At 45.0% G+C, this 25,296-nt stretch overlaps 1 protein-coding gene across 1 annotated transcript; it reads right to left on the minus strand.

Moving 5' to 3' along the window:
* Nucleotides 1-1,636: 1,636 nt before the first annotated feature.
* On the minus strand, nucleotides 1,637-14,284 carry LOC310700362 (protein SSUH2 homolog). Its single transcript, XM_083489670.1, has 12 exons — nucleotides 14,134-14,284; nucleotides 12,786-12,863; nucleotides 12,062-12,140; nucleotides 11,564-11,693; nucleotides 10,160-10,220; nucleotides 7,976-8,100; nucleotides 7,624-7,686; nucleotides 6,387-6,469; nucleotides 4,827-4,923; nucleotides 4,260-4,361; nucleotides 2,917-3,024; nucleotides 1,637-2,404 (listed from the first exon to the last, which is right to left on the minus strand). The coding sequence occupies exons 2-12, from the start codon at nucleotides 12,832-12,834 to the stop codon at nucleotides 2,264-2,266; spliced, it is 1,038 nt and encodes a 345-aa protein (XP_083345796.1). The 5' UTR covers nucleotides 12,835-12,863; nucleotides 14,134-14,284; the 3' UTR covers nucleotides 1,637-2,263.
* Nucleotides 14,285-25,296: the final 11,012 nt, after the last annotated feature.

Consider the following 25,296-nt stretch of genomic DNA (forward strand, 5'->3'; position numbering starts at 1 on the left):
TCTTAAAATTTCATTTTTACCTTAATTTTTGTTACAATTGTTGTTATAATCCTGCCAAAGTTTTTAATCATTTACATTGTTCTCTTAGGGTAACTTATAAATTTTCCCCATTCCTTATTAAAGTTTCTGTCTTCTTGGTTTCTAATTTTCCCAGTCATTTCCGCCATTTCAGCATAGTCCATCATCTTTCTCAACCATTTGTCTCTGGTCGGGACTCTGGGCCAGTAGTATCCGCGCTGTTGTCATCACATACATGACTAGTATGCTCCTTTGGTAGTGGTCAAGTTATTCTAACCCAGATATGGCCATACCTGGCCAACAGACAAAGCTAGTCACAGGGGTCACTAATGACAAATATGAATCTAGGTGTAACCTCCAGCTATTGACCTACCCCTTGAGAAGGAGTGCAGCCCTCCATCGTGCCCTCTGTCTCCAGTGCGTATTATTTTGCTCGTGTATCTGGAGTCAAAACTGCACCACCCACAGTAGAGGCACAGGCAGACTTGGGGTATCCCTAAGGTAACACTAGGTTTGCAGAAAAGCCCTTGTAGGAATATACCTATCAAGGAGGGGAGAAAGCAAAACACCCCATAAGAACTCAATGACACAGAATGTTTAGGGATGAAAGGGGGGAGCAGAAGGGATGGAGGGAAGGAGAGAATAAGAGAGACTACAGAGATCTATATAAAGAGTAGAATGAATCATTTATTTGGAGATTTTCCTGGTTCACTTTGATTTTTTTTTTTAAATGCTCTCAGGATGACAGAAGAGATAGCCCCTCACAGATAGCAACAGAGAAATCAAAGCATCAGTATTCAATGAAACAGTTGCACTAGATCAGTGGTCAGCAAGCTTTTTCAGCAGGAGGCCGGTCCACTGTCCCCCAGACCTAGCATGGGGGGGGGGATGACGCAAGAGTACCACGAGCCCCGTTGGCTGCTTACCTGTGTCTTGGAACAGCAGGGACTGGCGGCGGTGGAGGGACAATGAGCGGCGCGCAAAAGGGCTCCAGAGAGGGGCTGCTTAAAATGGCGGCTGATCAAGCGCTTCTGCTGCTGGCACCAACAAAGCCCAGCCCTTTCCTCCTCTAGGCTGGGAAGTCAAGGAGGAGGAGGTAAAATCTGTTATGGTCAAATGGGCCCAAGACTTTGGCTACAACATCCCAATGACCGCCCGGGAAAATTTATAGAAGGTCAATATGAAATTTACTGCTTGTTACACCCTGAATGAAAACTTTATGAAGATGCAATTCCGATGGTACCTGACTCCACTAAAATTATCTAAGATGTATAAAAATATTTCAAGCAAATGTTGGAGGTGCAGGGAAGTGGAAGGGTCAATGTTACACATGTGGTGGACATGCAAGAAAATTAAGGAGTTCTGGAACATAATCTATGATGAGCTTAAAAAAATGATTAAGGTATCCTTCATAAAAAAACAAACAAACCCAGAGGCTTTTCTCTTAGGGATACTTGGCCTAGACTTACCAAAAATTGCGAGAGAAATATTCTTGTATGCTACTGTAGAAGCATGAATACTAATCACAATGAATTGGAAAGGAGAGAAAATCCCAGCAAAGTTGAAGTGGGAAAGTAAATTGATGGAGTTGGCCAAACTGGCAAAAATGACAGACAAATTGAGAGGTAATACTGAACAAACATTTATTTGGAAATGGGACATGTATAAAAAAATATCTTAAAGATTATTGTACTAGTATAAATGTGGCAGGATTTGAATGACTTCTGTGTTACAACGGATATTTATAAGAGAATATATCATTGACGATTAAAAAGAAAATAGAGATTAATAATGCACTAGATAAAATAAGAAGTAAATGCATGGTGGGGTGGCGGGAAGTCGTAGGGAACTCAAGAATGTACAGTGAACAAATAATGAGATTTTCTTTTTGTATTTCTATTTTGATTTTAAATATATTTCTTTGTTATATCTTTTTAATATGAATAAAGCATTAAAAAAAGAACATATTCAGGAGACAAGCTGGGTGGGGGGGGGGCAGGAATGTTTTGTTGTGCAAGAGACATCCTTGCACTGATTGCTCTTCTTTCTCCTTCTAATATGTAATCCTGGAGTTTGGCAAACTTTACTCCTTTATGTGCAATTTATTTAAGCATCTTCCACAATTCTTATAAAGTGGGACAATAGAATTCTTTTTTTTTTAAATGGGATTAGGAGGGACTGCAAATATTCCACCTGTTTTAACCAACAGTGCTTCTTTTACACCAGTTGAAATAGCCCATAACAATCACAGGATGGTACAGCAACACTTCTCTGGATAATCCTCCGCATACACCTTGCGTTCCTTGCCATAAACATAGAAGGAGTAAGGTTCTCCATGCCATAAATATTGTACCCTGGTGAGAAGTATCAGCTCAATTGTTTGCCTCTGTAAAAACACAAAGAAGATACTTTTAGGGTCTAAACATCAGTGTATCGTTTACAGAAAAGTTCAAACCTGAATGGCTTTCTTTTATACACAGAAGAATTGCAAGAGTTAGGCACATTCTGAATACGGAGATGCTGCAGCCCTATCTGGCAGGTATGGGGAATCTGGGACGCTCCTGACGTTCTTGTCCCAAACCGTTGGGCATGCCTGCTGGGCTTACTTAAGCTGGAGTGCAACAACACCTGAAAAGCCAGAAGTTCCCCATCCCTATTCTCTGACCCACCTATCCCTTCGCCTAGGGTGCTGCCGATGTTGGAACTCGGCCAAACAATATGGGAAAAGCCTACAAAGCTTAGGATGTTTGCAAGGGCACAGGCCAATGGAGACCAGCAGGTGCATAAATTTCACCATGACCCTGCATGGGGGAAGGAAGCGCTCCAGGAAATTCTCTTGGATCACAGCACTGAAGACCATCGCCCAGTGGTGATTCGGTTAATATTCACAGCACTTGCCTGCCTCAGTATCCGCCTTGTAGATGCAAACTGAGCTTGGTGTTGTTCAACGGCATTGCTGGAGGCTTGACTGACGCCAGAATCAGGGAAACTGATCACTGGATATACCTATGGAAACACAAATTTCAAAGACATACAAATAGAAAACTGAAGTCCTGAGTGAGGAGCAAGAGCAGGCTAGTCATTGTTTTATCACATTATGCAGACATGAAGCATAGCTGATCTCTAAAATACAACTGCATATCACCCAAGAAGAGCCTCTTGCCTGCACTGCGGACAGGTAAGTAAAACTACTGTTGCCAATACGAGATGATGAAGCCAGGCTGTTTCTGGGCAACCCAGTATGTCCCTGTCCAGCCCTCTCTCTTTTACACAAAATTATCAGGAGAGTTCCCTGGGAAGAGGGATTAGTAAACCACTCTGGGAACTACAGCTCTCTGAAAGGAATGGCGCTATGGGTTAAACCACAGAGCCTAAGACTTGCCGATCAGAAGGTCAGCAGTTCGAATCCCCGCCACGGGGTGAGCTCCTGTTGCTCGGTCCCTGCTCCTGCCAACCTAGCAGTTTGAAAGCACAAAGTGCAATTAGATAAATAGGTACCGCTCCGACGGGAAGGTAAACGGCATTTCCGTGTGCTGCTCTGGTTCACCAGAAGCGGCTTAGTAATGCTGCCCACATGACCCGGAAGCTGTCTGCAAACAAACGCCGGCTCCCTCGGCCAATAAAGCGAGATGAGTGCCGCAACCCCAGAGACAGTCACGACTGGACCTAATGGTCAGGGGTTCCTTTACCTTTTTAACAACTCTGAGCATGCTTAACCAAGGACAGTTCCCAGGTTTCCTTGGGTGAAAGCCATGACTGTTTAATGTGGTATGATGCTGTTTTCAACGTCTAGTGGAAATGGGAGCCAGAGAGAGATGTTGGGTTCCCACTTTGGCACTTTTAATGCTCTGGCAGCCCAGTGCCGAAACAAGCCCCAGCATGGGCCTCCACAGATAAATGTGTTGCCTTTTGACAAATGCACTACTGAAGTGGGCCAAGCGCCACTGTCACCCAACACCAAAATTTCTCCAGTTCCATGACTGGAAGGAGGAGCACAGGCATGTCACATTCATACCTGTGTATTTTTGTATGGCTACAATTACTTTTATGATTGTGTGTGTGTTGTGGCCCAGGGTGAGGGAGAGGTAGCAGAGGTTGGAGTGGGGTGGGGGAAGATTTATGTACTGATCATCTTGGGATCAATATATGGTGAAATACGCTAAACCAATTAATTAACTGCCAACACTTAAGTTGGTTCCTTTTCAAGTCCTGCCTCTCTTTGCATTACTGCATTTCATTACCATAGGGCTGTCATCAACAAACAACGTCTCTCCAGTAACCGTTTTGAAGAGTTCGATAGGAAATCCAGATCTTTCATCTGCCACATATTCATAAACATTGTTCTTCCTATGAAGGCAAAAGGCAGGAGAGTTGCAATGACAACACAGCACAACGGCCTTCTCAAACCAAAAGCTCTCAAAATGGCTCCCCTGCTATGTAAGCTTTTTACATGGGGTCAAAGAGCCGGCCCAATCTCCAACATATATCAAACACAGTGCAGTCCCATGCGAGAACTGAACCACATCAGGCGCTGACCATAAATTCATTAAGTCACCAAACTGGCACAATGCTCAAAGGTAGCCATCGGTGTGGATTGAGCCAGAGCAGTGCCTCATTTAGCCCCGTACAGCTAACCTAAATGACAAGAGGTCCCAAGCCCATATTGAGTAACCATTTCTAGCATCTATACTGGACCCGCTCACTCATGATGCTGAATGTAAAACTCAGGCGGCTCTGGTAGGCAGAGCCAATTTTCCACGGAGTTAGAAGCAGCCTCCCCTTTCCACCACAGTCTATTTTGAGAAGACTTGCCATTCAACTTGCAGCTCAATGAACGACAGCAGTTGTCCTTTTCCTTCACAATCGCTGCAGACTGTTGTTCCCGTACCAGAACACTCATGGCAACTGTAAATAAAATGTAATAAAACACAAGGTGTGATAAAATGTAATGAAACTACTTGGTATGTGAGCCCGGCTGAAACACACACACACAAAAAGGAAAGGATAATCCGGCCAACCAATGGAATAGAGGTTTCTCAGTTCTAGAGCTGTCTTCTTGTTTCGTTTTTCTGTTGGGAAATGCCGCTATCTCTTGGGCCTCAAGACGCATAACAAGCAGAGCTTCTTTTTCAGTTAGCACCATTTTCCAGTTTGGCCAATACTAGTCAGGGGGTTGCAACCCTATTTTTGCTCCCTTGAATACACTTAGCCAACACAGGCACACAGAGACGTGAAGTGCAGAATGCCCTATAGTTTGGGATAATGGCTAGAAATCTGCTTCATTTGCTTTCTTCGGATCCTTCTATTTCATACATATCCCTAAGGCAGCCTTTCTCTCATATGTATTTTTCCACCATGGAACTCCCACAGGCTTCCATACATCCCCCAACTAGGCACAGTTCAGCTTTAGCTTCAGGGAGGCTGCTGCATCATCATCGCATAACTTTTCATGCTAACTTTTCATAGTCTAACTTTTCACGCTACTTCAAATTTTGCAAAACAATTGTACACGTCTCTGAATGCGAAAAATCATGAAACAGAAGAGACTTCCATTTTTTCCCTAGTTTCTCAGACAATTACACTATAGCCCTCATTCCAGGGTGCTGCCATTAGGCAACTCCTTTTGCTTTATTTTACATTTGGGCACAAATTCTTTCCAAGTGCAAAATGCATTTGAATCACTTCAGTTACAGAAAGATCTAGGACAATACTTCCTATGTTTTTAATTTTAAAAATTTAACTTAGGGTATTTTAAGTCCTTCACATGCAGTATTTCAAACATTTGCACACCTCCAAAGGTAATCTATTATTATTCCCATACTGCAGATGTGTCTTTCATCCTGCAGCTTTCCCAAGGCCAATGAGTGAGGCTGAGCACACATGATATCTATAAAACACATACAAAACATATTATTTTCCTCAAAGAATTATGGGTGCTGTAGTTTGTTGGGCGCTGTTGGGAATTTTAATTCTGCGAGGAGAAAACCACAGTGCCCAGATTTCTTTGATGGAAAGAATGTGCTGTGAATGTGCTTTAAAGGTATATAGTGTGTATACAGCCTCAGTTCACAGCAAAGGCAAGATCTGAAGCAAAGACTTTCTGGTCTATACCTCAGTCTCTGAGCAACTGTGCTATAGTAACAAGAGAAAAGTAGATATTTACACATGCATGCATTAGCACAGTATACGTGTGAACCTATCATCTGCTGAACCTATAGCTTGAAGCTCCACCATAAGATTGCCCATGGTATCTCACGTATAGAGGATCAGGAAGGAGTGCAATTGTCACACATAGTGCAACACTCAAACCCCACAGTGCAAATAAAAATGAGCATCTTCTTCATATATTTGCATATTGACTCACGCACATTCTAATTCCACTTCCCGAACATTCGTCACATGTGTCATCCACAAACCGGACTCCTTTTCCATGACATCTCCCACACTGTTGCTGTTGGGATTTAATTTTAGACAAAAGAGCCAGAAATAAGCAGGGTATCGCCAAACAATACACTCATTGGGCAAAAAGTGATCTCCATGATCATCTTTGACAAGGAATCACTTCACTACCGAAGCAAAGATGTCCATCTTGTAACACCCTGGGAATGTAGATGGAGAGGCCCAAGGCACCACCTTTGTACATATCCCCAATGAGGACATTGTTGCGAAGAGGTGTCCCTATGGGCAAATGAACCACGGAGTCAGCTGTAACTGCAGACCTGTCAGAAATGTTGGCTAGATCCAAACCTTCTCAATTCTACCTGCTTTTGGTGGTTCTAAAGACAAGACAATCTTGGGTGGCTTGCTTGTGGGAAACAAGGGGGACTATCTCTCCCCACCACACCCCACTTTGTCCTGGTCAATAATCCAAAAGTCTTCCCTCTGTGACAGAGGACTTCCCTGTCTCCTTGTCCCAACCTGGCTGATTCCATCCAAGTGAGAGGTGTTGACCTTCTCCTCCTGCTTTCTTAACACTGCCTAGATGCAGCTGCAGATTTCTTGCCTCTTAATAAGAGAAGCTGCCCAGTTCCATCAATCTGTGAACTACAGTGGCATGGAGCAGGCTGCTCTCAGCAATGCCTTTGATACTCTATTCGATTCCACCATACTTCATCCCTTTCTATTTTCATGAAGCATGTAAAAATGTAGGTTTTAAAAAATAAAAATAAACTTTGTTCTGAATTAACAGATTAAAAATTGATGGAAGGGTTTTTAGTCGTGACTTTTATCAATTTTGGGTGGTATTGCAATGTTTACTTTAATATTTTTCACATTCATGATTATGTAGTCAGTAGTTTTAATTGTTCTCTGTTCTGAGCTTCCAAATATGAAAGAAAATCCAGTATGGAAAATGGATATCCCCGACATCCAGTACAACTGCTATATCAAATATTTACTGACTTTCTGGTTTGTATCTCTGGGGTTCCAATTTGGTCCTACTAGTCAACATCCCATCAGCTGTTTAGACAATAGCAGGATATGCTACTGCACAAAAGAAATGTTGCTTCCTCCACCACCTTTTATTTTCTCATCTGTATCCTCACTATACTACAAAACTAAAACTCCACTCTGAGCAAAACATCCTCCTTACTCACAACTACTTACCTTGCTGCTGCCATTGCATTTACTGCAGTGACATCTACCACTCGATCCACATGTTGGGCAAGCCTTCAAAATCAAAGAAAGGAGAGTGTTAAAACGGAGCCAGTAGCTTTTATTTGGACCTAGGTTGTCTGGAAATACTATCCTACTCATACAGACACAGCCCAAAATCAGGGCCTCAAGCTACAACCCAGCACGAACACTTACCTGGCAGTAAACCCCACTGAGTTCAATGTCCGTTACCTTGAAGAAAAAATGCACAGGACTGTGCCAAAGAGGAGGGGAAGGGTGCTGGCCAGACAAAATGCATGGACCCATGTATACCATCATATTCATTGATACATTAGCTCTGTACCGTTAATGCTGATGTATGAGGCACTTTGATTCTCTGGGTTTTCTCTTGGAACATGCCAGGAGCATCTGCTCTCACATCCCAAGGCAAAGGAGGTGTCCCACGCAGGTAGGAATCTACTGCTCCACCTGGTATAAGAAAAGCTGGATTGGACTATTTTCTGACAGCTGCACTTACACTACCATCTGGCTTGGCCTCAGAGAAGCTTATGTTTTCCAATGCACAATACAAGCAAAATAAGAGCATGCATATTAGCCTCTACAGCAAAATGATTGTTTGCTATTGGGAGCCAGCTTTCATCATCATGATCATCACCAGCATTTCAACAATTAATTTACTGCTTAATCAGTCATCTCTAAGCAGTGTACTTCCTCCCTTCACAAGAGAGTGACGTCCTCATCCGTTTTTTCCCATGGTTTCCCTTTGTATGGATTGCGGTGCAAACTATGCTTCAAAATCAATAGCGTGGTTTTCCAGCCAGTGTTGCAAAAGTGCCCAGATTTTAATGCCACCTCTTTTGTTTAACAAAAAAATACTTCTTTACACCAATTATAAATTTACCACATTTTTGTTTCCCCAACTTTTCAGTTAGTAACTGGAGTGACCTAAATTCTTTTCTCTACTTAGAAATATAGACCCATTAGTTTACCTGATCTCACCAAGAAAATCTGTGCTACATATCTAGTATCAATTATGGGCTGCAAAGCAACCAAGGACATATCGTCTTATGAGTAAGCAGGCATCCAAGTTGTAAGATCAACAATTGATCACTGCTTCATTTCATGTCATATTGTACAGAAATATACTTTAAATTGCTCTCAGACTTTGTTTGTGACCTTTGTCAATCTCAGGACTTCTTCTGATACCATACCAAGACAATGACCTCAGAAGAAACAGATAAATTTCTTCTGCACTTTATACAGTACAGTCTCATCTAACCAATGTTTCATTTAAAGTCAGGATGGGTGTCTTTGAGGAACTCTCCAATTCTACCAAAACTGTGAAGGGCATCCATCTTTAGCTATACCTTGGATCCTGAACACCTTGTGAATTGAATGTTTTGGCTCCCAAACGCCACAAACCAGAAGTGAGTGTTCTGGTTTGCTAACGTTCTTTGGAACCTGAACCTACAACGCACCTCCTGTGGCTTCCAAATGTTTAGAAGTTGAACGAAGTTCCGAAATGGATTCCATTCAACTTCTGAGGTACCACCATACTGTGTTTTCAGGACATACAAAAATGGAGAGATAAGGTGGCCTAAACTAAAGCCGAGTTCCATCTGATGCTTTCAGGTGTTTTAGAACAAAGCAAGCACACACGCTTATTGACCTTAAAGAAAGGGGTTTTTTTTGGACACCTGACCTAAAATTTTATTATGAAGCAGTCTGCTTTTCTTGGATAAGAGACTGGTGTCATCTTAAAAATAATGAGCTATTAGATTTAGAAGGGAATAACAACCATTTCAGTTGGCATGCATATTTAAAATATGATAAAGTACATAAAGGTTTTACTGACCATATAGTAATAAATACCCTGTTTAGGGTTTGGGAAAAATATAAAAGATTGATGGAACCTAACACCCCTCATTGGACATCTCCATTAGAGCCAAAGGCCGTAAAGAAGAAAAATATGAGAGGAAGCTGGCTAATGTATAACTCATTATTGATAGAAGAATATAGCCAAATTACAGTCATACCTCGGGTTACGAATGCTGCGGGTTGCGCGTTTTTGGGTTGCGGGCCGTGCCAAATCCGGAAGTACTGGAATGGGTTACTTCCAGGTTTTGGCGCTCGCACATGCGCAGAAGCACAAAATGACATCACACGCATGTGCAGAAGCACCGAATCACATCCTCAGCTGCTCAGTGGCCATGGAATTGCGAAGTGAGGGCAAGAAAAGCTGGCCTAATGTCACCTGGTGCCTGCTGTTAGACCAGCTCACGATCCATTGCATCCCAGGCCAGCTCAGCCCCATTCCCACCCTTGGAAACCCATTTCAAGGCCCTCTGCTGGGTATCCACTGGGATAATGTCAACGGGACTCCTGCCTGCCCAACTGGTGACTGCCAGGAGGCCAGCTCAGCCGGCAGAAGTAAAAGGAGATGCACCACACTGGGAACAGTTTGGATGGTTCAGTCTGGCCTAAGTGGGGCTAGATTGTAGTGTAGTGTAGAAATAGCAGCACTTACCCCCATAAGGTTCCGCCTTATATTCAGAGGATCTTGATTCAGTGAAGGTCTCCAGTTTATACTAAGAAACAACTTTCAAGAATTAAACACTTCACTGCCAATTAAGAAATAGTCAGGAGACTTTTAAAATTGCCTTAGGGCAATTACACAGGGAAGCAACACCTTAAAATGTCTCTGGTTAGAGCCAACACAAAGCAACTGCCAGAAGACTACAAAACAGTACAAGTAAAATGCATCTCTTATCCATTAATTCAAAATGGTTATATATACTAAAAAAATAGAATGTCCCCGCCTACAAGTATTCATGCTAATATAAAAGAACTGCAGATACTAAAAAAATAAGTTGCAAAGGCTAATGAAAATAAATCCATAAATGTGTATCAATTTTGAACAGCGCACAGAAATGTTCATGCATAGAAATGTTCATGCTAGCAAAAACATTGCCTTGAGATGGGCAAGATATCCAGCTATGTTGGTACTAGATTAAAAAGTTCAGAAACATTCATGAAGGTAACAATCCCAAGAAGAACCAGAAATGTGAGTTATCCTTTAGAATCACCTGCCAGCTCTGATATGTCTCTGGGGAAAGGACTTGATTCCACGCCTAGTGAATTTTGTAAAAGTTCTGTCTTTTCAGACAGGTTAGGCCAGGGATGGGGAACTTGCAGTCCTCCAGATGTTTCTGAATTCCAGTTCAGCTCCAGCCAACACAGCTGATGGTCAACGATGATGGATGGAAGCTGGAGTCCATCAACACCTTGAGGACAACAGGTCCCCGAACTCTGGTTGAAGTCGTGACCCATGCAGTGGCCAAAGGGAAAATTCAATTTGCAAAATTCTTTCTCTTTATTATTTTTCCTTTATGTGCCTTAAACAAACACAACCTTCTGCTGCACCACAGAATAACTTCAGGTGCTCTATTACTTCCTCGGTCCAAGTGGGCACCTCATAATTTAGGCAAAAGTGGAACTGCCATCAATTTGCATTGGTAGGTAAATGCTCTGTATGAAGTATCCCTAATTTTCACATACACACTTAACTATGCCATTGCGGACAGCACAGTAAGATCTGGGGTTAGGAATGAATGATACCAATTATTGTTTATTTATTCTTTGAAAGGACCATCCACACTCAAGGCAGCTAACCATTAAGAATATAAACATAGTAATCAAAATAAATAAATGGTAGCAGCAGTGGCTGGTGTGCTGTAGTTGGGAAGAACCGCAGAACCACCTTCCCAACACCAGCGTCACTGTGGCTTACCTGGATGGCACTGGGGCAAGGTGGTGGTGTGGTTGGGGCAGGTGTGTTGGACTGGCAATACCAGCATTGAGAGGGCATCTCTGCCTCCACCATACCAGCTGCTCCTGCATAGCTATACTATTACCAATATATACTGCTTACTCTGTAAGTATTGAATGACTGTAGGCCATTAAACACCATCTCTTTGGCTGGGTCTGTGCAGTAGCAGCACTTGCTGGAAGCGTACTGGATAAAAGCTTCTTTGGCTTCATCTTCTGAAATGGCAGGAACGCTGTAGGAAGGACTGAAAGGAGGGATAAGCAAAATTGACCTCCAACCTTCCCATGGTCCTCTTTGTCTGGGGTGGGGGGGGGACCTCAGGGTCAAGAGCCAAATATGCATGCCATCTCTCTTTTTTCTGGCCCTCACAACTCTCCCCAGGGTGGTTAGAATATGTCTTTGAAGTCTGAAAACACCTCGTCAATTTCAAAATGGAGGCTGGGGAGAGATGCGTGAGTGTCTGTGGAAACTAGCCTACTGAACAAAGGTGAAATCTGCATGCCCTGCTTGGCCCATTTTTGTCTCTGGCCCCACCCACACCACTGTCATGTGACCCTGAGATGGAGGTCCACAACAGAATGCATAACAGTATCCACTTACTTCCACTTTCTCTGGGGTGGCTCTTGCCCATTCCCATGTCTACGAATCAAGTTGGGTGGAGGCGGGCAATGTTTTCCTCCTGTAAAGGAATGGGGTTGGGGTAAGAACAGAAGGATAAGCAGTTGAGAATGTTCTCCGGTCTCATGATCAACATGCTAAAAGAAAGTTCTCCTTGGCAATAACGGGAAGGAACATTCATGCAGTGGGCACACGTGGGTAAACTGGTCCCAAATCATAGCTGTCAACTTTTCCCTTTTCTTGCGAGGAATCCTATTTGGAATAAGGGAATTTCTCTTAAGAAAAGGGAAATGTTGACAGCTATGTCCCAAATTGTTAAGGGCTTTATATACTAATAGCAACACTTGAACTTGGCCAGGTAGAGCAGTGTTCCCCAACCTTGGGCCTCCAGCTGTTTTTGGACTACAACTCCCATCATCCCTCGCTAGCAAGACCAGTGGTCAAGGATGATGGGAATTGTAGTCCAAAAACAGCTGGGGGCCCAAGGTTGGGGAACACTGAGGTAGAGGATCAGCAACCAGTGCAGATCTCGGAGCACAGGTGTGAAACGCTGACAAGGCCTTCCTCCTGTTAGCAATCATGCTACAGTATTCTGCACTAACTGCAGTTTCTGGACCAAGCACAAGGGAAGCACCTTGTATTACAGCATACACTTTAGGGAACTAGAGGCCCCACCAACAAGTATACCGCTTGTATTTGTACTTGCCTGCAGCGGTTGTGCCTTCATAGCCAGATATGTTGCCTGTGTTATACATAGGAGCCACGTCTCTAGGAATGGCGGCACCTACAACAAAGTTAAGGAAAAGGAAGGCGTTAAACGTTGTCATCTTTCAAACATATAATGAATCGTACGGAACACGGAAACCTACACATAGCATTTAATCTTTATTATGCAAGTGATAGGTCAAGGGTTTGGCGCCAGTGGGTACCTTTGGGATTTGAGAAAGTGCCATGGGCACCAGTCACCAAATGTAGGTACAACGTAGTGATGCTGAGCCAATGCAAACAAGAACTGTGGAGGAAGGGCAAATGTCTCATGCATCATGGATATTTATCAAGATCTTACACAGGCACCAGAGGTGGTACCAGTGGTCATGCTAGCACCTGCAGCCACGTTGGCAACCCCTGGTAAACTAGGATTTAGGGTGACATCTGAACGGAGCCAAGGTTAACAGGGATAATTAATGCCTGTGATGACTTGTTTTTCATAACGAAAGTCCACTGAGCAGATGTCTGACCAACAGTTCTGTATGAGTTGGGATTCTAGCAGGAGAAAGTGAAAAAGAGTGTAATGCACGATAACAAATATAAATGAGTGGCTTAGTGTACAAAAAGCAGAAATAGATACAGTCAATTTAAAAACTAGGGACCCTTAGAGAGTGCAGTTGTGGATGTGATTCTATCATTGTCAGATGAATGTCTAGGGCAGTAGGTGCCAACAAACTGATTGTTTAAAATAGAAGTATGAAGCTAATTTTCTCAAACCATTTATTTTAGCTTTGGTGGGGTTTTTTTTGGGGGGGTGGGGGTTGGCTGGGGGACGATTTCAAGCCCTGCTAGCTGTGGAGAAGAAGGCGGGCCGCCTCCACCGAGGAGAGTCCGGAGGGAGAGACCTTCCGCGGCTGTGTTGCCTTGCGCGCCTTCGCGCGCCCCTCCCGTTCGCCCGCAGCAAAAGCGCCTCTGGAAACAGCTTTTTCCTGCGCAAAAAAGCCCCATTTGCAGCTTTCCCCTACGCGTTGGCAGAAAGCAGCAACACGAGGGCAACGGGGACTCTCTTCCCTGTTTACTTCGTTGCAGAGTAAGAGATGCCGAGGACGGGGAGGACGGGCAGTGGCGTAGCGTGGGGGGTACAGGGGGGGGGGCCCGGCCGCACCGGGCGCAACATCTGGGGGTTAGGGGGCGCAAATCCACGGGTTAGGGGGCGCAAATTACTTGCCTTGCCCCGGGTGCTGACAACCCACGCTATGCCACTGAGGACGGGTAGCTTTCAAGGGGAGCGAGGAAGAGGAGCGAAGCGGGTCCCGACGAGGGGGATTTTTGCAAAAGGCTCTCACCGGATTCCCTGACGTCTGTCCGCTCGAAAACGCGAGCGAGCAACTTTTGCTCCCTCTCCTTTCAATTTCGGAATCCCTCTGTCGCCAGCCTTGCACAGCTTTCAGATTTATATAAGCTGCTAGAGAAGGGGTGGAAATGAGGGAGGCGGAGGGGCCAGAGGCGGGGGGCGGTGTCATTACTGAGGAAGGTTGACCAAATTTTTACGTGCGTGGGCACGTGCGTGTTTGTGCGCGAAATTGCAAAGCCCAAAGATGTGCGCTGTCTCTTTCACACCCGCTTGGCTGCTCTTTCGCAGTCCTTCCACCGCCGAACAAACTGGCGAAAGCAAAAGCCAAGGGGCTGCCGGGCTGACCTCTCTCCGCTTCCGAGGGGCGCGCGCACTTAGGCGCAAAAATGCTTTTGATTTTCTCACAGTCCCAGGGTCGGGGCTTGAATTCGTCCCCAAGCCAAGCCCATCCAAAAAACAAAACAAACAAACGAAACACCCTCACCCTCCTCGGCATCCCTTTTAATTCACTCTGGAACGAAGTAAACAGGAAAGAGTCCCCATTGCCCTCCTGTGGCTGATGTTCTTCATGGTCCCTGCTGGAGACTGAAAGGCTGACCCTTAAAGCATTTCATTGTAATCTCCTTTGCAGCACACATTTTATTCCTTCTTTAACTTTCCTATATTGCTTAATCTGCACAGAATTCTAAAAAAAGATTTTATTGAAGTAAATTATAGCAATCAATACAATGAAAATAATGAAAATAATGAAAGTTCATAAAGCAGCACAGTATATCTGAAATAGATTTAATATTAGGTTGGCACTTAAGTACTTAAGATCATTAGGAAAACCAAATTTCACGTTGCACTGTGGAGAGGGAGTCCTGTGTGTCTGTGTTTCTTGCTTATAAGATAAAATCTCACCAGAATTTTTCAGGATGCTCCAGGCCTTTGGCAACACATAATTTATGAGCTGCTTTTTCAGCTAATGTTAAACTCCACAGATTATTATACCAAAGCAAAAGTCGCAAATTCTGTAATGTTTTCCATCTGGGGGCAATTGATCTTCTGCCAGCATCTGTGTCAAGAATTCCTGAGAACTGAACTCTTTCAACTGATTGAGCAACAGACTGCAATAAAGCTGGAATGGAGTGTTTAAGTCAGAGCTTTCCAAAAAATACCTACCTAACTGCAGCTGGCACACTAGTGTTGCAAGGCAGGGCAGTAGGTGCCAACAAACTGATTGTTTAAAAAAGAAGTATGAAGCTAATTTTCTCAAACCATTTATTTTAGCTTTGGTGGGTTTTTTTGGGGGGGTTGGGGGTTGGCTGGGGGACGATTTCAAGCCCTGCTAGCTGTGGAGAGAAGGCGGGCCGCCTCCACCGAAGAGAGTCCAGAGGGACTGCGACCTTCTGCGGCTGCATTGCCTTGCGCGCCCCTCCCATTCACCCACAGCAAAAGTGCCTCTGGAAACAGCTTTTTCCTGCGCAAAAAAGCCCCATTTGCAGCTTTCCCCTACGCGTTGGCAGAAAGCAGCAACACAAGGGCAACGGGGACTCTCTTTCCTGTTTACTTCCTGAGAACTGAACTCTTTCAACTGATTGAGCAACAGACTGCAATAAAGCTGGAATGGAGTGTTTAAGTCACAGCTTTCCAAGAAATACCTACGTAACTGCAGCTGGCACACTAGTGTTGCAACACAGAGTTTGGAAAGCTCTGGTTTAAGTATTTTGGTCACTTCTTGACAAACCATTGTCTAGAATTTGAATACTGGTGGGCAGTCCCATCATAGATGGGAAAAGGGACCTCATTTTCCACAGCACTTCCAACAGTACTGAGAAGATTGTTAATACCATGTAGGCAATTTGCACTGGTGTGTGGTGACTGTTTAGAATGCTTTATCACTAAGTGTAAGTGCTTCCTGAGTGCTGGAAGAAAGACCTGCTCCCTGCTGCAAGGCCCCTTTCCACCTTGCCTAGTTGGCCAGGCCCAGACTCACCTTGAACAGCTCAAAGGCTCCTGGGAGGCCAGAGTGACGTTGCTGGAACAACTCCTGGGTTGGGGCAACTGGCTAAAATGTTTTTAAATGTTTTAAACAGTTCTAATTTTGGTTCCTCTGTTTTGTTTTTGTTGGGTTGGTGTTGGTTAAATGTTTAGTTTGGGTTATTGCTCATTTTAATTTCAGTATAACTATAAACTATTTATTATCTTTGGATTTTTTGTATGTGGGGGGTGGGGATGGGATGGATGTTTGGTTGGGTTTGGGGAATTATTATTTTTTTATTTCGATGTTTTTTGTAATTCTTACAATTTTTTGTTTGTATTGTTTTATTGGTTTTGTTTGTTTGTTTAAGGTGTTATTTTGTTCTTAGGGGAAGGGGTCAGGGCTGCCGGGGAGTGGGCCCCAGCCCACAAAATGGCTGGGGCATGTTCCACAGGGGGGGGATGCACTGGGACAACTGATCTCAGTGATCACGGGTAGGAGGAGGAGTTACGCTAAGACCAGACCATGTCATTACAGAGGAGGCAGGTTTAGTCGTTGTCTGAGGACTATTCCTGCCTCCGGGTCTGGTCCTGACCGGATGGATACTAGAATCAGCAAGGGATACCCACATGACCTGAAGGTGCTGCAGTGCAATGCCAGGTCAATGATTCATAAGACCACTGCCATCCATGACGTGATTGTGGATGGAGGACTTGACCTGGCATGTGTAACAGAGACTTGGTTGGATGAAGCAGATGGGCCTGTCCTTGCTGCTGCTTATCTACCAGGTTTCTCTTATGCACAGCAACCCAGGTCATGTGGGCGGGGAGGGGGGGTTGCAGTTATTTTTAGGAAGTCATTAGTTTGCACCAGGTGTCCTATTGGGAAGACCCAGTTTTCTGAGTGCATGTCCTGGAAGTTGGGCAATAGGGGCAGTACAGGATTCCTTTTGGTGTACCGACCTCCCCGCTGCACCAAGGATTCCCTGCCCGAGCTGCTTCAGGTCGTGGCGGATGTTCTCCTGGAGACACCTAGTTTGGTCATCCTAGGGGATTTTAACATCCATGCCGACACGACCTTACAAGGGGCTGCTCGGGACTTCGTGGAAAGCATGGCCTCCATGGGGCTGTCCCTGAATAAGTCTGGCCCAACCCATAGCCATGGACATGCCTTGGACCTGGCGTTTACCTCTATGGATGTTGGTGATCTGACACTAAGTAAAAGTGAAACGAAAGAATTGCCATGGCCAGATCACTTCCTGGTGCAACTGGACTTCTCTGCGACCCATCCCCTCTGCAGGGAGGTGGGACCAATTCGGATGGTCCGCCCCCGCCACTTAATGGATCCAAATGGTTTCCAGAGAGTAGTAGGGGATGCTTTATCCCATGTTGATGGCCTTTCAGATGATTCCCTGGTGGCCCGCTGGAATGTGGAGTTAACCAGGGCTATTGACTGTTTGGCTCCGAAGCGCCCTCTCCGATTGCATGGAGCCCGGACAGCCCCGTGGTTTTCCACGGATCTGAGGGCAATGAAACAATTGTTGAGACGGCTAGAGCGCCGGCGGCGGATAACTCATTCCGAATCTGACCGGACACAGGTTAGAGCTCAACGTCGAGCCTACCAAGTGGCGATAGCGACGGCGAAGAAGAATTTCTTCACCGCCTCTATTGCATCTGCAGAAAACAGCAGCAGGAGACTTTTTCAGCTGGTTCACAATTTAGCGGAACCACCTGCAACATCGGGGCCCAGTACATGTTCTCCTGCAATGATTTTGCAAAGTTTTTTGCAGATAAAATCGCTCAGATTCGGGAAGAAGTAGACTCCACCGTGGGAGCAGGACCAGGGCGGGAGAGTGCTAGAGTTCTGTCTAGTCAAGTTGAGTGGGATCAATTCCAATCTGTTACCTCCGAGGATGTGGACAGGCTGCTTGGACGAGTGAAACCAACCACCTGTCTCCTGGATCCTTGCCCATCCTGGCTTATAAAAGCTAGCCGGGAAGGACTGGGCGATGGGCTTCGTGGGGTGGTGAATGCCTCCCTCCGTGAGGGAGCCTTCCCAGACCCGCTGAAAGAGGCGGTTATTAAACCGCTTCTTAAAAAACCATCTTTAGATGCGGCCACGATGGCCAACTATCGCCCAGTCTCAAATCTTCCATTCCTGGGCAGGGTGATTGAGCAAGCGGTTGCCGAACAACTCCAGGCACGCCTGCAAGAAGCGGACCATTTGGATCCCTTCCAGTCGGGATTCAGGCCTCATCATGGGACTGAAACTGCCTTGGTCGCACTGGTTGATGATCTCCGGCGGGCTAGGGACAAAGGTGAGAGCTGTTTCCTAGTTCTGCTGGATCTCTCAGCGGCGTTTGATACCATCGACCATAGCATCCTTCTGGACCGTCTTGAGGGGCTGGGAGCTGGGGGCACTGTTATACAGTGGTTCTGCTCCTTCCTCCTGGGCCGTGTTCAGAAGGTGGTGGTGGGGGATGAGTGTTCAGACCCCTGGGCTTTCACTTGTGGGGTGCCTCAGGGTTCTGTCCTCTCCCCCATGCTTTTCAAGATTTTCAAGATGCAGCCGCTGGGAGAGATCATCAGGAGGTTTGGGCTGGGTGTTCATCAGTATGCGGATGATACCCAGCTCTACCTCTCTTTTAAATCAGAACCAGTGAAGGCGGTGAAGGTCCTGCGTGAGTGTCTGGAGGCGGTTGGGGGATGGATGGCGGCTAACAGATTGAGGTTGAATCCTGACAAGACAGAAGTACTGTTTTGGGGGGACAGGAGGCAGGCAGGTGTGGAGGATTCCCTGGTCTTGAATGGGGTAACTGTGCCCCTGAAGGACCAGGTGCGCAGCCTGGGAGTCATTTTGGACTCACAGCTGTCCATGGAGGCACAGGTCAAATCTGTGTCCAGGGCAGCTGTTTACCAGCTCCATTACGTAGGATGAGACCCTATCTGCCTGCGGACTGTCTGGCCAGAGTGGTGCATGCTCTGGTTATCTCCCGCTTGGACTACTGCAATGCACTCTACGTGGGACTACCTTTGAAGGTGACTCGGAAACTACAACTAATCCAGAATGCGGCAGCTAGACTGGTGACTGGGGGCGGCCGCCGAGACCATATAACACCGGTCTTGAAAGACCTACATTGGCTCCCAGTACGTTTCCGAGCACAATTCAAAGTGTTGGTGCTGACCTTTAAAGCCCTAAACGGCCTCGGTCCAGTATACCTGAAGGAGCGTCTCCACCCCCATCATTCTGCCCGGATGCTGAGGTCCAGCGCCAAGGGCCTTCTGGCGGTTCCCTCATTGCGAGAAGCAAAGCTACAGGGAACCAGGCAGAGGGCCTTCTCGGTAGTGGCGCCCGCCCTGTGGAACGCCCTTCCAGCAGATGTCAAAGCGATAAACAACTACCTGACATTCAGAAGACATCTTAAGGCAGCCCTGTTCAGGGAAGTTTTTAACGTGTGATATTTTACTGTATTTTTGGTTTTTATGGAAGCCGCCCAGAGTGGCTGGGGAGGCCCAGCCAGATGGGCGGGGTATAAATAATAAATTATTATTATTATGCAAGTGATAGGTCAAGGGTTTGGCGCCAGTGGGTACCTTTGGGATTTGAGAAAGTGCCATGGGCACCAGTCACCAAATGTAGGTACAATGTAGCGATGCTGAGCCAATGCAAACAAGAACTGAGGAGGAAGGGCAAATGTCTCATGCATCATGGATATTTATCAAGATCTTACACAGGCACCAGAGGTGGTACCAGTGGTCATGCTAGCACCTGCAGCCACATTGGCAACCCCTGGTAAACTAGGATTTAGGGTGACATCTGAACGGAGCCAAGGTTAACAGGGATAATTAATGCCTGTGATGACTTGTTTTTCATAACGAAAGTCCACTGAGCAGATGTCTGACCAACAGTTCTGTATGTCTGAGTTGGGATTCTAGCGGAGAAAGTGAAAAAGAGTGTAATGCACGATAACAAATATAAATGAGTGGCTTAGTGTCCGGAGGGACCGCGACCTTCCGCAGCTGCGTTGCCTTGCGCGCCTTCACGCGCCCCTCCCGTTCGCCCGCAGCAAAAGTGCCTCTGGAAACAGCTTTTTCCTGCGCAAAAAAGCCCCATTTGCAGCTTTCCCCTACGCGTTGGCAGAAAGCAGCAACACGGGGGCAACGGGGACTCTCTTTCCTGTTTACTTCCTGAGAACTGAACTCTTTCAACTGATTGAGCAACAGTTGAATTTTCTGTTTGCAGTTTGGTGCCCATTACCGAGTGCTTCTTATTGTCACCTCTGCAGGTGACAATCCTCTATGCCACTATTCTTTCACTTGTGTCCATTAAGGTGAGTCACAAAAGCAGAACTATATTAATATTTGTTTAAAAATATAGTTTTGAACTTAACGTGTGGGTCTCCAGTCTGAAAAACAAAATACCCTATACAATCAACAAACAAACAAATCAATAGAAACCAATGATGATGATAATGACAATAACAATAATAGCGATAATGATAATAAATAGTTTATAGTTATACCGAAATTAAAATGAGCAATAACCCAAACTAAACATTTAACCAACACCAACCCAACAAAAACAAAACAGAGGAACCAAAATTAGAACTGTTTAAAACATTTAAAACATTTTAGCCAGTTGCCCCAACCCAGGAGTTGTTCCAGCAACGTCACTCTGGCCTCCCAGGAGCCTTTGAGCTGTTCAAGGTGAGTCTGGGCCTGGCCAACTAGGCAAGGTGGAAAGGGGCCTTGCAGCAGGGAGCAGGTCTTTCTTCCAGCACTCAGGAAGCACTTACACTTAGTGATAAAGCATTCTAAACAGTCACCACACACCAGTGCAAATTGCCTACATGGTATTAACAGTATCTTCTCAGTACTGTTGGAAGTGCTGTGGAAAATGAGGCCCCTTTTCCCATCTATGATGGGACTGCCCACCAGTATTCAAATTCTAGACAATGGTTTGTCAAGAAGTGACCAAAATACTTAAACCAGAGCTTTCCAAACTCTGTGTTGCAACACTAGTGTGCTAGCTGCAGTTAGGTAGGGATTTCTTGGAAAGCTCTGACTCAAACACTCCATTCCAGCTTTATTGCAGTCTGTTGCTCAATCAGTTGAAAGAGTTCAGTTCTCAGGAAGTAAACAGGAAAGAGAGTCCCCGTTGCCCTCGTGTTGCTGCTTTCTGCCAACGCGTAGGGGAAAGCTGCAAATGGGGCTTTTTTGCGCAGGAAAAAGCTGTTTCCAGAGGCGCTTTTGCTGCGGGCGAACGGGAGGGGCGCGCGAAGGCGCGCAAGGCAACACAGCCGCGGAAGGTCGCGGTCCCTCCGGACTCTCCTCGGTGGAGGCGGCCCGCCTTCTTCTCCACAGCTAGCAGGGCTTGAAATCGTCCCCTAGCCAACCCCCACCCCCCAACCCCCCACCCCAAAGCTAAAATAAATGGTTTGAGAAAATTAGCTTCATACTTCTATTTTAAACAATCAGTTTGTTGGCACCTACTGCCTTAGACATTCATCTGACAATGATAGAATCACATCCACAACTGCACTCTCTAAGGGTCCCTAGTTTTTAAATTGACTGTATCTATTTCTGCTTTTTGTACACTAAGCCACTCATTTATATTTGTTGACGCGATCTGGAAATGGCGGATTCCCTCCGAGCTCCGGAGGGAACCGGCTCTACCGAGGATGGGTCTTTGCCGCGCCGGCGACGCGGGGACCCTTAAAAACCGCAGGCGCGGAAGCCTGCTGACTGAAGACTCGGCGGGTGCCTTAAGCGCCCCCCCCTGATTCGCAAAGAGCCTTTTTAAAGGCTGCGGAGGGGATACGGGGGTGGCGTGGCACTGAGAGTCGATCGCTACCTTGGTAGAGCGAAGCCGCGAGCCATGACCAGAGAGCGCTGACTTCCTTCCTTGAAAATTTGGACTGAAAGAATCACCCGTGAGTAAGACGGATTGGGACTTTAAAAAATTTACCTTAAATTGGAGACAACCGGGGGGTGTGCTAAAAGGAAGTCCGCACCCCCCCCCCCTTGCAGACGATCTAAGCAACGACACAAGAGATAAGCTGGAGAGCCTACCCTTGGCGGGGTGAGTTAAAAAGGACATTAACTTCCAAGATTTAACTAAAGGAAATTTTGGGCTGGAGAGTGGAGTTTTGGAAATCCTCCTTTTGTTTTAAACAACCCCCCCTCCCGGGCTCGGGAACGTCCTGCCTTTGTGCCTGCGTAAGAGCTGCGGAGTTTGACAGCTGTCAAAGCTGCCAAACGGGCGGTTTAAAGTGAGAAATTGTCATTTAAGATCCCTCTGGACTAAGACGAGTTGTAATTGAGCTAAAACTGTTGGAAACAAAGTAACAATAATCAGTTAAAGGATTGTTGGTGAAAAGGCAAATAAGTAACCAGATTCCCCCTAGGGGGAATTCTGTGAAACTACAATGGATACAATGGCTGTGGAAGGAAAGTTACTAGTGGAAATCGAAAGGATGTTTCAATTGGTGGGAATCTTACAAGAGCAGAGCTTGGCCATGAATAAACAACTTGAGACTATGACCTTGGGAACAGGCAACTCTGCTCTTTGTATTGAGGACCTCAATGAGAAAGAATCCACAGCTGATTGGGAAACAATACCTACAGAGCTGGAAGAGACTAAACAACAAGTAAAAGAAGAAGTAATCCTGGGAAGCAACAACCAAAAGTTGACATCTGTGGAATACAAGCAAGGAGCCGCTGGGAACATATCCACCACAAGTCTTCGAAAGACACAGAAGAAGAAGGAGGAGGTCCCAAGACAAAATGGAATACAGGAATTTAAAATAAAGAAATATGATTGGGGCCTCCGTTTGGACTTAGACCTTGAAGAGATAGACTTTGTGGAAATTCTTCAGCAGTTACTTTTGAATCTTCTTGTGGGAAGAGGATACACTTTGATGGTGAAAGAACTTTTCCCAGACCCGACGACTGACATAAAGGACTACCAACAGGACAGGCGGAGAGGGACTGAAAGAGATTTGAAAGCCTCGGACGTGAGGAACCCAGGCTGAGAATCTCGAATTTGGACTTTTATTGGGAAGGGACAAAAACCGGGGATGGGAGGGAGGGAAGAAGAGATTCTTAAAAACTCTTAAGACTTCTAGGTTTGGTTAAGATGACTCTTAATTAAGATAAAATGAAAATCGATGGAAGAGAACTTAAGTCCAACTTATGAAAATCAATTTTTATTATAAAACAAGGTAATGAGATGAATAAGGTTGTTAAGAGGAGAAATACCAACTTGCTGATATAATCTTGAAACTGGGATGCACGAGGGGAGGTGGGGGGAAGTCAGGGAACAAGGTTATGAAACGGGGATTTGCTGATTTTATACATGTTTTTGTCTTTTGTCTTTTCTTTGTGTATGTTTTGTCTTTATAAAAGCAGAAAACCAAATAAAAATTTTATAAAAAAAAAATCATTTTAAATTAGAGCTTAATAATTATTTCACTATTAATATACTTCTTCTTAATTGTATTTCAGTTCAGCAGTTACTCTGATGAAATACATATTTTGTTATGTGCAAATGACTTTAGATACCTATTAGGTCCATAAATTACCATAAAGCATATATTCAACAGAAAAAATAGCGCTATTTTGTTGTTGACAAAGGACAGCTGGACATATAAAGGGCCCCATTACCTTCAGTAACTTAGGGCCTCATCAAACCTGAATCTGGCCCTGGTCACCATCCTCTGCCAGGCTCTATATAGCAGATTCTGAATGAAATGTCTCAACAACAGTTTTAAACTACAGTGGTATCTTGGATTAAGTACAGTGGTACCTCGCAAGACGAATGCCTCGCAAGACAAAAAACTCGCTAGACGAAAGGTTTTTTCGTTTTCGATTTGCCTCGCAAGACGAATTCCCCTATGGGCTTGCTTCGCAAGACGAAAACGTCTCGCGACTTTGTTTCCTTTGTCTAAAAACCGTTAAAACCAAGGGTGCTTAGCTTGAGCAGCTGCAGTTGCGACTTGGCTTCGAGGAGCAACTGTTAGCACGTGGTTTGGTAGCCTTTTCTCAGACTTTGCTCACTTTTGAAGCTTTTGCAAAACTTTTCCAGAACTTCTCTTTCATCCATTTGGTAAGTTAAACTTTTAAAACTTTTTTGGGGGGGTTGGATTTTGGGTTGGGGTGTTTGGGATTCAAGGACTTGGTGTTGTGGGGGAGGGGTTGCGATAATCTGTGGGCTTGTGGGCCTTTTTTGGGAATTTTTATGATTTTCTGTGACCATTGGGCAAGGGTGTTTTTTTTGAAAATTTTTCTGAGTTTGAATTTCTGAGTGCTGGCTGGCTGGGGAAACAGTTGGAGAGGTTTCTGCAGGAATCTGTGGGCTTGTGGCCCTTTTTTGGGAATTTTTATGATTTTCTGTGACCACTGGGCAAGGTTGTTTATTTTTGAAAATTTTTCTGAGTTTGAATTTCTGAGTGCTGGCTGGCTGGGGGAACAGTTGGAGAGGTTTCTGCAGGAATCTGGGACCATTTGGAGGGGTTTTTTTTTGGAATTTTTATGATTTTCTGTGACCACTGGGCATGGTTGTTTTATTTTCAATTTTTTTTTCTGAGTTTGAATTTCTGAGTGCTGGCTGGCTGGGGGAACAGTTGGGGAGGTTTCTGCAGGAATCTGGGACCATTTGGGGGTTTTTTTTGGAATTTTTGTGATTTTCTGTGACCACTAGGCATGGTTGTTTATTTTCAAAAAAAATTTCTGAGTTTGAATTTCTGAGTGCTGGCTGGCTGGGGGAACAGTTGGAGAGGTTTCTGCAGGAATCTGGGACCATTTGGGGTTTTTTTTGGAATTTTTATGATTTTCTGTGACCATTAGGCATGGTTGTTTATTTTCAAAAAAATTTTTCTGAGTTTGAATTTCTGAGTGCTGGCTGGCTGGGGGAACAGTTGGGGAGGTTTCTGCAGGAATCTGGGACCATTTGGGGGTTTTTTTTTGGAATTTTTATGATTTTCTATGACCATAAGGCATGGTTGTTTATTTTCAAAAAAAATTTCTGAGTTTGAATTTCTGAGTGCTGGCTGGCTGGGGGAACAGTTGGGGAGGTTTCTGCAGGAATCTGGGACCATTTGGGGTTTTTTTTGGAATTTTTATGATTTTCTGTGACCATTAGGCATGGTTGTTTATTTTCAATTTTTTTTTCTGAGTTTGAATTTCTGAGTGC

The sequence above is a fragment of the Podarcis liolepis genome, assembly GCF_965112155.1.
Source record: "Podarcis liolepis genome assembly, chromosome: 2".
Taxonomy (NCBI): domain Eukaryota; kingdom Metazoa; phylum Chordata; class Lepidosauria; order Squamata; family Lacertidae; genus Podarcis; species Podarcis liolepis.